This window comes from Lactuca virosa, chromosome 4, assembly GCF_052849685.1.
Source record: "Lactuca virosa cultivar CGN04683 chromosome 4, Lactuca_virosa_CGN04683_v6, whole genome shotgun sequence".
Lineage (NCBI taxonomy): Eukaryota > Viridiplantae > Streptophyta > Magnoliopsida > Asterales > Asteraceae > Lactuca > Lactuca virosa.
In genome coordinates, this window is record NC_136429.1 from 454,490,876 (window position 1) to 454,507,790 (window position 16,915).

A 16,915-nucleotide genomic window follows, 5' to 3' on the forward strand; every position below is an offset into this window, starting at 1 on the left:
TGCGGGGTCATCATACAAGCCTTGTTTTATTGATGATTTTGAGACATAATCATCCTAAGGGGGAGATAACTGTAACACCCACAGATACAAGCTAGTTAAATAAGCGATAAAACAATATTTTGAGAAAAGATTATTTAGGATAAATAATCTTAACTAAAGTTGTAGTATATGTGACAAGGATTCCGTGTATATAAATAATGCTTAGATCTGACTTCATGAGAGGAAGTTATGATTTTTCTAATATTTCAGCGTAGCAGTATACGACCTAGAAACCGAAATTGAAATTGGTCGATTGTTAGGAAAAAACAATCTAAACGAGAGTTGAATATCTTGTCAATACTTATTTGTCGATATAAAGACAGTCGAGAACGGATATCATACGAGAGAGTTATAAATTTTTAACGGACTTTAATAGTCTAAGCATGTTAAAAATATCACTTTAAAATAAATTCAAAACTAGCCAACAGAGTCTAAATGAAAGTTGTAGATCTTGTCGACAACTACGCGTGTATATAAAACCCGTCGAAAACGGAGCTCGTATGAAAAAAATATGAATTTTTGAAGAAACTAAAATTCTTTGTGCGCGCTCCCGTGCAACGGCAGAGTGCGCCGCGAGCACTGAAACTCCACCCAGAATGCGACACGTGGCACTAAGCAGAAAATGACACGTCATCACTTCCGACCAAGTACGCGGCGCATAGGGACCAGGTGCGCGGCGTGCCGCCCAATTTCAGCTATAAATATAAGTCGAATCTTTGACTATTCTCATACCCTCCAAACGTCTGTCTCTCTCGATTTCACTCAATTTTAAGACATATATCCCTTAACTTTTTAGTCGGCGAAACCTTGAGGTATTTGATAGCCGGCGATTAGGAGCTCTTGAGTCACAGTTCTGTCCACTTAATTCCCAGTTTTCATCAGTGTGTTCTATAAGTTAAGCTACACTTATTTTATTTAGTGTAACTTTTAATTATAATCATAATCATTATTATGAATCTATAAATAAGATTTATCAATAATTCTAAGTCATTATACTGATTGATTTACTTACGGGGATGATAGAGTTTGCGTGGAACATATAATTTCTGTTCTCACCTATGATTTGCGGTGCAGTTGGAATCTTGTATGAAGTCCAATAAACAACTAATAAAACTAGGTTGGCCTTTACAAATGATAGAGGAAATAACAAGAGACCAAGATTTATGAATTTTATCTACTTTTTGGTTAGATTTATGAATTTTATCTTGGTTTGATGACAACTCAAGTGAAAATGTCAAAAATTAATCTTTTATTCAAGTTGCCATTATCCAAAAAAAAATACTTATCTATTCCTAGATTGTTGAATGGGTTTTTCTTAAAGAAAGTCGTTGTAAGATGTACACCTTCCTTTCGACTTGTGAAAATCATAATTGTCTTGTAATTTTTTAGGCTGACGGGTTATTATGTGATAGATGTATTTATGAGTTTATCACTTGATCAATAGGATCAATGACTATGACCCAACAATAATAAATCTCATAAATAATTTATAACAACGTAAATATCAAAATAGTTATATAAAAATATAAAATATAAGATTGTATTTCTTGGGTAAAGTTAAACTAAATAAACAAGTAAAAAGAAGAGCACCCAACCTGTCTCAATCCTTGCGTGGTAGTTAGCAGTCCAAAATCAAGTTGCAATCAAACTCACATCAACCGTCAGATCAATCAACTCCACGTAATCTTCTCATACATCACACACGCACAATCAATCCACTCCAGATTCCAATCCAACAAAATTATAATCGTAGCCAATAACATGTGGTCATCAATGGCTTACCAATTCCACAGTACACCCACAACACAAATTCACAAAATCAAACCCTTCTCACATCTCCCACTACTAAGAACCTAATTCAAATCGCGAAAACCCCACCATGGGAGTCGTAGAACAAGCTCACAATGTAAAGATCTTAGGCTCCGGCGACCGGACGATTGTTTTGGCTCACGGCTTCGGAACAGATCAGTCGGTATGGAAGCATCTGGTTCCTCATGTCGTTGAAGATTACAAAGTTGTTCTGTATGATAACATGGGCGCAGGAACAACGAACCCAGAATACTTCGATTTTGATCGGTATTCGAGTTTAGAAGGTTATGCATACGATGTGATCGGCATTTTGGAGGAACTTAAAGTTTCTTCATGTATATATGTCGGTCACTCTGTATCTGCGATGATTGGGGCTGTTGCTTCGATTAGTCGTCCTGATTTGTTCTCCAAACTCCTCATGATTTCAGCTTCTCCGAGGTTAGTCAAACTCAAACAGTTTTTGATTTTGGGTTTTGAACTGTTGATGCATATTATATTTGGCTTTTGGGTGTCGTTGACTTTTGGAATTTGTTGAATTTAGCATGATGTGATTATGATTGAATTTGGATTTAGGTTCAAGTTTGAAAACGTCTCCTGTTTAGGGTAATTTGTTGTTAGTTTACTATTTAATGTGGTAAGTTTCAAAATTCAATCATGTCAACTTTTTGAGTAAATTAACATCAACTTTATAATAATTTCTTTCAAGGATTTCGCATCTTTTAGAAAATAATGGTAAATAATTTTAATGTTTTCGACAAATTATGTATATGAATTAATTTATTGTTTGCAAAGTATCATGTTAATGGAGTTGTCTTTAATACTTTTCTTGAATAATCAAATCTTGAAAAAGACCATATTGAATTAGCACCTATTCAATAACCATAATTTTCTTGAAAATTATTATTGAATTAAAACCGATTGTTGTAGGTATCTGAATGATGTGGATTACTTTGGAGGATATGAACAAGAAGATCTCGACCAACTATTCCAAGCAATGGAGTCGAATTTCAAGGCATGGTGTTCTGGTTTTGCCCCATTAGCAGTTGGTGCAGACATGGAGTGTGTTTCAGTTCAAGAATTTAGTCGAACGCTTTTCAATATGAGACCTGATATTGCCTTAAGTGTTGCACAAACCATTTTCCAAAGTGACATGCGACATTTATTGTGTCATGTGACAACCCCATGTCATATAATTCAGAGCATGAAGGATCTAGCAGTTCCTGTGGTTGTATCTGAGTACCTTCACCAAAACCTTGGTGGCGAGTCTATTGTTGAGGTTATGTCGACTGAGGGTCACCTCCCGCAGTTGAGCTCACCCGATGTTGTAGTTCCGGTGCTCCTAAGGCATATTCGGTCTGATATTGTTGTGTAATTATATTTAACTTATTTGTTTGATATATTATGGTGGTGTGAATTTTAACTTGTGGATAAAATGTTTTTATGAATTTGGAATAATATTGTAATTGTGTTGGTGCACGTTTTTATCTATTTTGGTATTTAAAAGTTTTTTCAAATTTTAAAAACTTTCAACTTTTATTTATATAAATTTATTATCACAAAAAGGTTTGATTGTAATATGAAATTTTCTTTGTGTTGTGACTAGACAAATAAAAGAGAAAATCACGAAAACGAAGTCGTTACATAAAGATTTACACAAGTTATTAAATTTTAAGTTTTAATCATATATAAAGTGGTTTATATTTGTCCAATGTCGAATATTATTGTCAAAAGTTGATTCTTCTTCACGTTCCAATATTGCTTCACCATTTTTTTTTCGTATTTCCTCCGATCCGGTTATAATTTGTCGTAATTAAATTCTTTGTATATAAATATATATACAAGATATATATTAGAATATAAAAAACAAACATACACAAAACTTACAAATTTATATGAATAAAACATATATCATTGTCAAAAAATTTATAAAAACATACACAAAATTTACAAATTTACAAATTTATATGAATAAAACATATATCATTGTCGAAACAAATGAATTAACTACATTAGAAAGTACAGTCAATAAAACAATTCGAATAATTGATTTAAATCAACTAGCTGCCGATGATTAATCTGATTACCAAATACGTGATCAGAATCACCGTTTGATGGGGTGGGTTGGGTTGTTGGCGATGATACATATTTGTACCTAGTTACTGATGATGGTTTGTTGAAACACGAATAATTATGAGAAGAACTTTCAAACCAAAATTTCCACATGCAGTTTGGGAATGAATTTTTGGAAAGTCAAAGAAAGAATCACATCGTAATGGGAAGGAAGTTCAACATGATGCAAGGGAACAAAATAATCATCGTTAATGGTGTACCCGGGTCGGATGTTCAGCCTAGCCCAACATCGGCCCAATATTGGCAGATCAGGAAGCAAAAATGAAAGGCTAACTGTCCAATGGGGAGGAGGTTCACATCGACCAAGCAGATCTTTACATGTCCCATAAAATGACAAATGACAACGGTTGAATACGAACCCTAAGGGCAATGCTATGGCACACCAGATAATAAATAGTACGTGAGACATATCCGATGACTCGCTCGAATAAAAGATATCTAGCAAATAAAATAAGAAGCTGAGCATAGCCTCTTAGTTGTCTTTACCCGGGTAACATGGAAAATCCGGATAAAGCTTAGGACCTAAAAATAAAAGACGGCCTATAAAGACCCCTGAAAGCAATGCAGTAAGGTAAGTTGAGGAGCAATCCTAAAACTTTATGTGATTCTTCTTATGGGAGCCTCATACAAAGTCTAACTTAGGCATCAGAGAGCAATATCGGGGTCCAAGCCTCGGTATGGCTTTCTAACGTAATAGTTGTTCATCTTTGCAGCGTATCTTCCCAATTACTCATTAGGAAAGGCTGAAGGCATGATATCCTATATATAGACAGAAGACCACGTAGAAACATTAGTGTTATCGGTATGATACATGCGAAAAAATGGCAAAATGAATTTCAGTCACTAGGCTCAAAGGACGTTTCCACTGGACAACAAAAATTACGATACAAGATGCCTACATAGGATGTGTGGCATACAACAAAACCGAAAAATCCAACTACAAGGTGATGAACCAATCCTAATATATGGAAAAATCCATGACATAGGTATCCATTGAATATAGTACGATAACGGGAGTTCAACTGAGATAATGTATGGCCATTGTTTCTCGAGATAACTGAATTCAATAACAAAAAAGCTTAAGCAACTTGACGCGCACATAACAAGTTTTGCTGGACATTCAGTGCGACCCTTGGGAATATTGTGCATGCATTAACACTGTGCGACCATCACATGCAAGAAAGGAATACCTAAATGTTAGATTTTACAGTAATACAATCACCATCACCATACAATATAATATTTGGAAGAAGTGCGATGAAAAAATTTGAATCCATCGCCTCAACAATTCACAGTCCGATAAGATTCAGAACCCAAAAAGGGTATGGAACAGTGTATAATAAACCATTGGTCACACCCAAAACAACGTTAATGGCAGAAAAAACAAATCTAATAACAGGAGAGTCATAATTACTGAATAATGGAGTAAAAGTTATGACAAAAAACGATCCCCTACCCAAAACAAGGAGTACAAATATGGACGACATTACCAAAAATGCTAAGTGACGAGTTAACGAACACGCTAAAGAAAAATATCGATCTATTCGCTTGGCAGCTAACAGACATAATTGGAGTGCCAAGAGAATTGATCGAACACAAATTGAATGACAAGACAGGAATAAAACCAATTCGACATAAAAAGAGGCCAATCCAAGGAAAGGAATAAAGTAATAAATAAGGAGGTAGACAAATTATTAAAGGCCGTGATAGTATGAGAATCGCTATTCTCGTCCTTGGTAGCGAATCCGGTGTTGGTGAAAAAAGAGGATGCAGGGCCGGTCCTGAGGAATTAAATATCCTCAAAGGCACACGACGAGCGAAAAAAAGAGCCCTTATCGTTATTATAAGTTTTTAGTTTAAAAATATATAATAAAAAATTGGGCCCTGTGCAACTACCCACTTTGCCCCCTCCCCCATTCAATGCCCCATGAGAGGATGGATAATGGAGGATGTGTGTCGACTTTACTGACTTAAATAAAGCATGCCCGGAGGATTGTTACCCTAAGGACACCTTCCTCGACCCTAAGGACCATAAAAATCGTAGCTTTTCAGTAATGCATGTCCAATGCATGATTTAGACACTAACTATGTCAAAAGAAGGGTATTAAGATCAACACTCAAGCTTAGAGTCCAAATCCCACACCAAAACTCAGATCCAAGGACTCACATGCAGAAGATGTCTCAATGATCCATAAAGTTGCCAACTTTATGGATCTCATGCATGTTAAACAACCCAACCATGCAACGAAAGGTTCCAAATCTTAGATCTAGTATGCTTAAGGCAAAAAGATAGGAGCTTTATGACTTACAAATTCTCACAAGCTCAACAAATCCAAGAGGTAGAAACTACATTGCCAAAATGAAGCACCACAAGAGCCTTTTTCCACTTCAAAGAACCAAAAACCTCCAAGTAAGCTCTTCAAAATCACCAACAATGGCCAACGGTCTCAAGGAGGTCGAAGTTAGGGTTTTCATGGGGCTAGAGAGTGAGAGAGGCTGAGGATGGGCGGTCCTAGCCCTCTCATTCCATTAAATGCTCGAAAATTAAGGTTTTGGGTCATCACACTTGGCTCACGTCGTGAGATCTTATGCCTCAAGTCGTGAGGTTCGAGAATACGGGTCAAATGGTCAATAGGCATTCTCACGTCGTGGCCACTATGGCTCACGTCGTGAGCCTCTTCCAAAATGAAAAATTTTAAGAATTTAAGTAACTCAAGGATTCGGATGCTACAAATCTCCCCCACTTGAATCAGACTTCGTCCTTTAAGTCCGTCGCTGCAAATAACTCTGGGTAATGTTCCATCATCTCATCCTCAGGCTCCGAAGTCCATTATGAACCCTTTCAGTGTTGCTAATGCACTTTACCAAATCTACGACTTTGTTCCTCAAGGCCTTCGTATTCCTGTCGAGGATCGCTACCGGTCTCTCAATGTAGTTCAGGTGGCCATCCACCTGTATGTCCTCCAATGGAACCACTGCAAAATCACTAGCCAAACACTACCGCAGCTGAGAGACATGAAAAGTACTGTGAATCTGACTGAGTTCCTCCGGGAGATCCAACCGATATGCTACCCTGCCCACCCGGGCTATAACCTTGAAAGGACCGATATACATGGGGCCCAACTTGCCGCGCTTTTTGAATCAAATGACACCTTTCCAAGGTGACACCTTTCGGAGAACCATATCCCCAGTATGAAACTCCAAGTCTGATTGGCGCTTATCTGCATAGCTTTTCTAGCGACTCTGAGCTGTCTAAAGTCTGCTCCAAACCTGCTGAATCAACTCGATGGTCTTGAGTACCACCTCGGTACTCCCCATGACTCACTGACCGACCTCACCCCAACATATCAGGGTCCTGCATTTCCTCCCGTAGAGCATCTCAAAAGGAGGATGATTAATGTTGGCATGATAATTGTTGTTATATGAAAACTCCGCCAAAGGGAGATACGTATCCCAACTCCCATCGAAATCCAAAACATACGCTCGAAGCATATCCTCCAAGGTCTGAATAGTCCGCTCGCTCTGACCATTATTCTACGGGTGGAAAGCTGTACTGAAATGGAGACGAGCACTCAAGTCGTCGTGGAACCTCTTCCAAAATCTGGAAATGAACCGGACGTCCCTGTCTGAAACCACCAAAACTGGCACCTCATGTCGTGCTACGATCTCCCTGATGTATACCTCAGCCAACTTCTCCGTAGAGATACTCTACTGAATCGGAATAAAATGCGCACTCTTGGACAATCGATCCACGATGACCAAAATCGAATCCACTTCGCGCGCAGTCTAAGGCAACTTCGTAATGAAATCCATGGTGATGTCCTCCCATTTTCAAACGGTAATGTCTAACGGCTGCATCTTGTCGTGAGGACGCTGATGCTCGACTTTGACTTTTCTGCAAGTCAAGCACCTCTTCACATACCAAGCAATGTCTCGCTTCATACAGGGCCACCAATAATCAGGACGAAGATCTCTATACATCTTCGTCGCCCCGGGATGAATGGAGAATCTCGATTTGTGCGCCTCCTCCATCATAACTTGACGTGCACCACCCCACTTAGGAACCCACACCCTCCGATGGAGAGTCATTAATCCCCAGCTATCATAATCGAAGGAAGCCACCTAACACACTATGCGCTCACTCTTTCGGTGCTCTTCCTTCATATCCTTAACCCGAGCCTCTCGAATCTGCTCCAAGAGTGGAGTAATCACTGTCATTGTCATACAGATATCCCTGATCGGAGCCGCGACCGCCTTGCGGCTGAGAGCATCGGCCACTACATTGTCCTTCCCAGGATGGTAAACGATCTCACAATCATAATCCTTCACCACATCCAACCATCCATGCTGCCTTATATTCAGATTCGGATGATCCATCAAGTACCTCATGCTCTTGTGATGCGTGTAGATAGTACAGCGGACCCCATAGAGGTAATGTCGCCAAATCTTGAGGGAGAAAACCATAGCCCCCAACTCCAAATCATGCGTTGGATAATTCGCCCCATGAGGCTTCAACTGCCTCAAAGCGTAAGCAATAACACGACCCCTATGCATTAAAACTGCGCCTAATCTCATGATAAACGCGTCACAATAAACCAAGAAATCCTCAACGCCCTCTGGTCGGGTCAGAATCGGTGCCTCACACAATCTTTGTCTCAGAGTCTCAAACGTCGTCTGCTGCTCAGGCCCCCAACGAAAAGTGGCAGTCTTCTTCGTCAGTCGAGTTAGAGGAACCGATATCTTAGAGAAATTCTGAATGAATCTTCGGTAATATCCTGCCAACCCAAGGAAACTCTGGATCTCAGATGGAGACCTCGGAACCTCCCACCTCATCACGGCCTCGACCTTGGCCGGGTCGACCATAATACAATTCTTCTTGACAAGGTGCCCCATAAACTACACCTCGCGCAACCAGAACTCACACTTGGAGAAATTCACATATAGTCTCTACCTCTTCAGGGTGTCCAACACCTCCCTCAAGTGTTCCTCATGCAGCTCCTGGGTCTTGGAATGGACCAAGATGTCATCGATGAATACAATCACAGACCGATTCTACATCGGTCGGCACACGCGGTTCATTAGTTCCATGAACGCGGCTGGAGCATTGGTGAGTCTAAAGGGAATCACCACGAACTCGTAATGACCGTAACAAGTCTGGAAGGCTGTCTTCTGTACATCGTCCTCTCTGACCCTCATCTGATGATAACCCGAACGAAGATCAATTTTGGAAAACCAAGATGCACCCTGAAGCTAGTAAAACAAATCATCAATCCTCGGAAGTGGATAACGGTTCTTCACCGTTAGCTTATTCAGCTCCCGGTAGTCAATACACATCCGATGCGTCCCATCCTTCTTCTTCACAAACAGGATCGGCGTGCCCCAAGGCGAACTACTCGGTCGGATGAAACTCTTGTCAAATAGCTCCTGCAGCTGTGTAGACAAATCATGCATCTACGATGGAGCTAACCAATATGGTGCTTTGGCTATCAGAGCCGCAACAGGAGCCAAGTCAATCCGAAACTCCACCTTCCTCTCCGAAGGCACTCCGGGAAGATCCTCCGTAAACACATTCGGGTACTCAGGTACAATCAACACGTCATCAACTGACGCCTTACCCTTCTCCCGGGTATCCATAATATAAGCGACGAATTGGGAACAACCTTGATGTATATAGCGTCTGGCCCTAGCGGCTGAGCATAGGACCGGCTCACGCTGAGCGCCCTCTCCAAGGACCACTAACTCTCCCCCACTTGGGGTCCAAACATGCACCATCTGACACTTGCAATCAATCACCGCCTTATTGGGCTCAACCAGTCCATCCCCACTATAACCTTGTTCCCGCGCAAAGGAATGGGAACCAAGTTGATCAGATACTGCTCGCTGAACATCTCTAAAAACAATCTCGATGAACCCTCGATGTCCGGACCAATTGATCATCCGCAATCTAGACCTCTAATGGACAATTCAGCTCTCCCGGAGTTTCGATAAACCTCTTGCTGAGCACAAGAGATATGAAAGATCGGGTAGCCCCCGAATTAAATAATGTCAAGGAAGAGATACCGTTCACAAGGAACTATCCTAAAACAAAACACACAAATATATGCAGAGAAATAAACATAAATAAAGAGTTAAGGAGAAGAGACATACCCGTCACCACATCATGTGCAACACGTGCCTCCTCGGATGTTAGCTGAAAAGCTCTGCTCTGCACAGCAGGTGCATCTGCCTTACCTTGGTTGCCGTCAGTAATCCGTATGGTAGCTAGAGCAGCTGCTACCACATAATACCATAATAGGTATCGTAGATCCATCAAGCAAATACAGTGTAAGATCCATAAAAATCATGCCAAATTTAAACTTTTTAAAATAGTTCAAAACCAATAATTATTACAAAACTTGTTTTCAAAATGATTTAATGTCAGAGTATTCCAAAATCAAATCATAAAAATATATGGAGGTGCATGATCACGCCTTCGCCTTCCCGCGATCATCAGAAGTACCTGAAACAATAATCGATAAATGTAAGCTCGAAGGCTTACTGAGTTACCCCCAAAATACCAACGCCATAAGACCTATCAATAACATATAAGCAAACATCATGCATAATGAGCCTTCAGCCTGAGTGGACCGCCTCGCAGGCCTTCAGCCTATCTGGACCACTCTCCGAGCCTTCGGCACGTCTAGACCGCCTCACAGGGCCTACAACCTATCTGGACCGCTCGCCGGGCCTTCGGCCTAACTGGACCACCTCGCAGGGCCTTCAGTCTATCCGGACCACCCTTGGTATGTTGGCCTTCAGCACAAAGCAGGACCGCCTCAACCCAACCCCCAATCAAACAAACATGTGCAAATAAATATCATACGCTAGCATATATAATAGTCTAGCCAATCTAACAAATCACTAATCATAACAACATCCTATAACCAGGATATAAACCTAACCGGTCACTAACATAACATCATCCTATATACTAGGATACCGACCTAACCAGGTCACTATGCATATCACCATCCAAACTACCAGTATGTAAATCAATAAGCATATCATGCAATAACCCGGATACAAATCCGAAAAGGGTTGGCGTTGGTGCCTTAGACCCTGTTGATATAGTGAGGAGAACTCACCTCACAAGTAGTGCAGAACTGGTCTGAAAGTCTCAGACCGCTGTCTCACCGAAAATCCCGAACTATCCAAAATAACGAATACTAAGTCAATAATTGGGATCTCAATATTGCCCAATGGTCCCGCATAGAGTAATTGTCTGCTATTGCTTTTCTCTAATTCGGGCCAAAGCCTAATCCCAAATCCATGATCTTAAAATAATCCATATATCCAAAGCCCCTTAATGGCCCAATTTTCCCAATTGGGCCCAACTCCTTAATTGGGCCTTATTCTAGGATCCTTTATCAAAACTGGCCCAAAACCCAATTATTCAGATCGTCCAGCAAGGCCCGAGTCCAACTAGTCCAAAGGCGGCCCAATCCCGAAGCCCAATTCGTCAAAAGCCCAAAAGAGGGCGTACGTGGGGTGTACTCCTCTGGTACGTTGGGCGTACTTCTGTTTTGCGTTGACCACCATCGGGGTGGTTGACTCAGTACGCTAAGCATACAGAAATTATGCGGGGCATATGCAAGGTTTTGCCAAAACCATAATAAGTGCTTAATGGCTTAAGCACTTAAGCCCAAACTTCAGATCCATCGACCAAATGTGCCTTAGAACCATAAAGTCTTGAACTTTAAGATTTTGGACGTCCAGAAAGTTCCTAGTACATGGTCTTAACCTATTAAGACCTTTCTACTATATGCATGGGACACTTTCAGCCATTGGGACATCATTTTTATCACTTAGGACCCCTTCTAGGGTCTGAAAGAACAACTTATCTCGTTCAAAACAATAACATGCACCAACTTGGGACTTTTGGGACAATAAATGGTTCCATAAAGTTAGCATTGCAAGATCTACATCATACAAGCATAAAGTTTGGAGCTTTTTACCTCCTGGAGCTTCTGAAACACAAGGAAACCTCAGATCTACAAGATTGTCTTCCTTCTCCAACTTCTTGAAGCAATACCTTCTTCTCCAACTACTCAAAACATACACTTTTACCTCACACACTCAAGAAAAGGGTTAGGGTTTGGGGAAAATGGATCAAATCTATGGAGGCTGAGGTAAGGGAGGATTATGTGCTCATAAGGACGTTTATATAGCACTCAAACCCTAAATATTAGGGTTTCCTCCCGACGAGAGTACGCCTAGCGTACACAAGTTTACGCCCAACGTACTAAGGAGCGCCTAGTACGCTTAGCGTACCCTATGTACGCTTAGTGTACTAATCTTGTTCTCAAAGTTGCAACTTTAGCCCTTAGGCTCCTCATGGGTCGACTCTTCTAACCCTAGGGACTACGAATGACAAAATAATAATAGAAGAGAGGATTCGGAAATACCTGCAAAATCTCGGGATGTTACAACTCTCCCCCACTTGACCTAGACTTCGTCCTCGAAGTCTGCTGTAGTAAATAGATCCGGGTAATACTCCCGCATCTCAGACTCTGGCTCCCAAGTCCACTCAGATCCCTTCCGATGCCGCCACTGTACCTTTACCAGAGGTATCTCCTTATTGCGCAGAACCTTTACCTTCCTCTCCAAAATCACCACTGGCTGCTGCACATAGTTCAGGCGTTCGTCAACCTGAATATCATCCATCGACACTACCGCATCCTCGTCCGATATGCACTTCTGCAACTGCGAAACGTGGATAGTGCTATGAATCTGATGGAGCTTCTCTGGAAGATCCAGTCTATATGCCACCTTGCCAACCCTGGCAATAATCCGGAATGGTCCAATATATCAGCGACCCAACTTCCCCCTCTTCCTGAAGCGAATCACACCCTTCCAGGGTGAGACCTTCAGGAGTACCATGTCACCCACCTGAAACTCCAGCTCAGATCGGTGCCTATCAGCGTAACTCTTCCGCCGACTCTGCGCGGTCTGCAGTCACTGCCTGATCTGCTGAATCCTCTCGGTAGTCTGCAGAACTACCTCCGTCCGTCCCATCACCATGTGACCGATCTCACCCCAACAGACTAGGGTGCGACATCTCCATCCATACAACAACTCATATGGTGGAGCACCAATACTAGAATGACAGCTATTGTTGTAGGAGAAATCTGCAAGGGGTAGGTAGTAGGAGTCCCATCTCCCACCGAAGTAAATAACGCAGGCTTTCAGCATATCCTCGAGAGTCTGTATGGTCCGCTCACTCTAGCCTTCCGTCTTCGGATGATAAGCTATACTGAAATGCAGCCGCGTGCCCAGTTCCTCGTGGAACTTCTGCCAGAAACGGGAGGGGAACCGAACATCACGGTCTGAGACAATAGAGACCGGCACCCCATGGTGAGCAACGATCTCGCGGATATACATGTCGGCCAGCTTCTCGGCCAATGAACTCTCCCGTATCGCTAAAAAGTGGGCGCTCTTGGTCAATCAATCCACGATGACCGAAATAGCGTCGAAGCCCTTCGCCGGCCTCGACATCTTGGTGATAAAATCCATCCTGATCTGTTCCCACTTCCACATGGGAACCTCTAGAGGCTGCAGCTTGCCATGCGGCCTCTGGTGCTCGGCCTTGACCATCCTGCAGGTCAGGCACTTCTCCACTTATAAGCCTCCTCCAATACAATCTGTCTGACCCCACCAGACATCGGAACCCAGACCCAACCGCAACGGGTCAATAATCCCCGGCTATCCTGCACAAACCGGGTGTTCTCACCCCTAATACTCTCAAGCTTCCTGTTCTCCTGACGCAAACCCTCTGCATGAGCTTCCCTGATCAAGATCACAAGTGGAGAATCCACGGATATCCTCATACATGTCACTGGTGTAGAAGATCTAGCTGACTTGCGGCTCAGAGCATCCGCAGCGACGTTCGCTTTACTTGGGTGGTAAAGGATCTCACAGTCGTAGTCCTTAACTACATCCAGCCACCTGCGCTGTCTCATGTTCAGGTTCGTCTGATCCATGATGTGTCTCAGGCTCTTAAGGTCCATGTATATGGTACAATGGACCCCATAGAGGTAATGTCTCCAAATATTGAGAGCGAATACCACCGCTCCCAACTCCAGATCATGAGTAGGGTATCTCGTCTCGTGCGACTTCAGTTGTCGCGACGCGTAGGCTATCACCCGTCCTCTCTGCATGAGGACCGCTCCCAGTCCCGTGATGGATGAATCATAGAACACCACAAAATCCTCAACTCCCTCTGGGAGATTCAAGACTGGAGCCTCGCAAAGTCGCTGGCGGAGGGTCTCAAACGCCCTCTGCTGCTCGGAGCCCCACCGGAAATCCACCCCCTTCCTTGTCAGACGAGTGAGGGGTACTGCAATCTTGGAGAAATCCTGTATGAATCTCCGGTAGTACCCTGCCAATCCTAAGAAACTCCTAATATCCGAGGGAGATTTCGAAACCGCCCACTGCATAACCGCCTCGATTTTGGCCGGATCGACCAAAATCCCCTCCTGGTTAACGAGGTGTCCAAGGAACTGAACCTCCCGCAACCAAAACTCGCACTTCGAGAACTTGGCATAAAGCCGTTCTTATCTTAAAACTCCCAATAGCTCCCGTAGATGCTCCTCATGCTGCTCTCGGGTCTTGGAGTACACGAAGATATCGTCTATGAATACAATGACCGAGCAATCGAGCATCGGTCTACAGACCCGATTCATCAGGTCCATAAATATCACCGACGCGTTGGTGAGTCCAAACAGCATCACCACGAACTCGTAATGTCCACAACGAGTCCAAAACGCAGTCTTCTCCACGTCTTCCTCCCTAACCCTGACCTGATGGTACCCGGACCTCAGGTCTATCTTGGAGAACCAAGATGCTCCCTGCAACTGATCGAAAAGATCATCTATCCTCGGGAGTGGATAACGGTTCTTCACCGTCAACTTGTTCAACTCCCGATAGTCAATACACATCCGTTGTGAACCATCCTTCTTCCTGACGAAGAGAATCGGCGCTCCCCATGGAGAACTGCTCAGACGAATGAACTGCTTGCCTAGTAGTTCCTGCAACTATGATGCCAGCTCCTGCATCTCTGCTGGTGCCAACTGGTACAACACCTTGGCGATAGGGGCCGCACCTGGCACTAGGTCGATCCTAAACTCGACCTGCCTCTCCGAAGGCACTCCGGGTAACTCCTCTGGGAACACATCAGCGAACTCCCTGACCATTGGAACCTCTAATACTGAAATCTGATCCCTTACCCGCATATCCACCACATACGCTAGATAACTCGCACACCCGTGCTGAATATACTGTCGAGCCCTGGTATATGAACAAAACCCTGATCCGAATCTGGTGCCCTCACCGTAGACAATCAGTTCTCCCCCACTTGGGGTTCGAACTATCACTTGCTGACCCTCGCAGTCAATATGGCACCAAAGCGAATAAGCTAGTCCATACCCACGATCACACACACATCACCCATGGGAATCAGAATCAAGTCTATCGGAAAAGTTACCCCCGAAGATCTCTAAAACGCAACCCCGATAGACTGAAGAAGCGGAAACCCCGTGTTCGTTGGCGATAGAGACTCGAAACGGACACTCTAGCTCTCCTACTGGCAACCCAAACTCCCTCCTGAAAGACTGAGAAAGAAACGACTGACTCGCCCCCGAGTCAAATAATACCAAAGCAGGTAAGGAGTTCACTAAAAACGTACCTAATCACATGCACAAACATATAAGCATAAAACATATATAATCAGTAAGATAAGGGATAGAAACATACCAGCAACCACGTCTGGTGCTGTCCTGGCCTCCTCTGCTGTAAGGTGGAAGGCGCGTCCCTGGGCCCTTGGGGGCGCTGCTCTACCCTGACTCCCGTCAGTAATCCTCAGTGAAGCCGGCATTGGAGCCTGTGCCGGCTTGGCAGCGAGTTGTGGACAGTTGGTCTTCACGTGACCAACCTGATGACAGTGGTAGCAGATCCTCATATCCTAAACCAGGGCTGTCTGGCGACAATCCTTTGCAAAATTCCCCTCCCTGCCTCATTTGCGGCACGTGCTGCTCAATCTGCAAACCCCCGAGCGACCCTTCCCGCACTTGCCACAAGTGTGGCCCAGCTGTCCCCTTGACATGGAATCAACGGTCTTAGACCACTTTGGTGCCGGCTATGACTGTGCCGGGGCCTGCCGCTGCTCCCTTAACTGCAGCTCAATCTCTAACTCGCACCGCCTAGCGGCCTCCTGTAACTCCAGCAGTATATCACATCCCTGGCTAGCAACAGACTGACGGATGTCAGTCTTGAGCATGCTCAGATAACGTGTCATATGAGCCTGCTTAGAAGAAAACTACGGGCAGAACATCGCCCTCTCCATGAACATACGGGTGATCTCCGTCACCGTCTCACCATCCTGCCTCAACTCCAAGAACTCCTGAGCTAACTGTTCCCGCTGGACCCGTGGAATATAGTGAACGCAAAACATATCCCTGAACTGCTCCCAAGTAACCGCAACTCTCTGATCATCAGTGTAAGATCCAGTCATCAACCTCCACCAATCCTTTGCCGCGGACCTCAGCAGGTTCAGGGCACATCTGACCTTCTGGTCAGTAGGACATGAGCATGTGAAGAAACACCCCTCCACGTCAGAAATCCACCTCATGGCTTTGATGGGGTCCTGATTCCCATCAAAAGTAGGGGGCTTCGTGTTATCGAAGTCCCTATACTGAAAAGCCCAACCGACTCCTCCCCCTGCTGCCGTTATAGCTGCTGCGGCAGCCGTCTTAGCAAGGGCTGCATAGCGCTCGTCGAAATACTCAACCATGACGGTCTTAATAGACCCAAACATCTCCGGCAGCTGTGCCCCAAACAGAGTAGAAACCTCATCATGCAGTATCTCTCGAATCCTGGCGTCCAACTCATCCGACCTCATCTG

General features: G+C 43.7%; 1 protein-coding gene across 1 annotated transcript; it reads left to right on the forward strand.

Moving 5' to 3' along the window:
- Positions 1–1,778: 1,778 nt before the first annotated feature.
- On the forward strand, positions 1,779–3,324 carry LOC145109135 (karrikin insensitive 2 receptor CA). Its single transcript, XM_079046245.1, has 2 exons — positions 1,779–2,286; positions 2,776–3,324. The coding sequence occupies exons 1-2, from the start codon at positions 1,919–1,921 to the stop codon at positions 3,218–3,220; spliced, it is 813 nt and encodes a 270-aa protein (XP_078902371.1). The 5' UTR covers positions 1,779–1,918; the 3' UTR covers positions 3,221–3,324.
- The last annotated feature ends 13,591 nt before the right edge of the window (positions 3,325–16,915 follow it).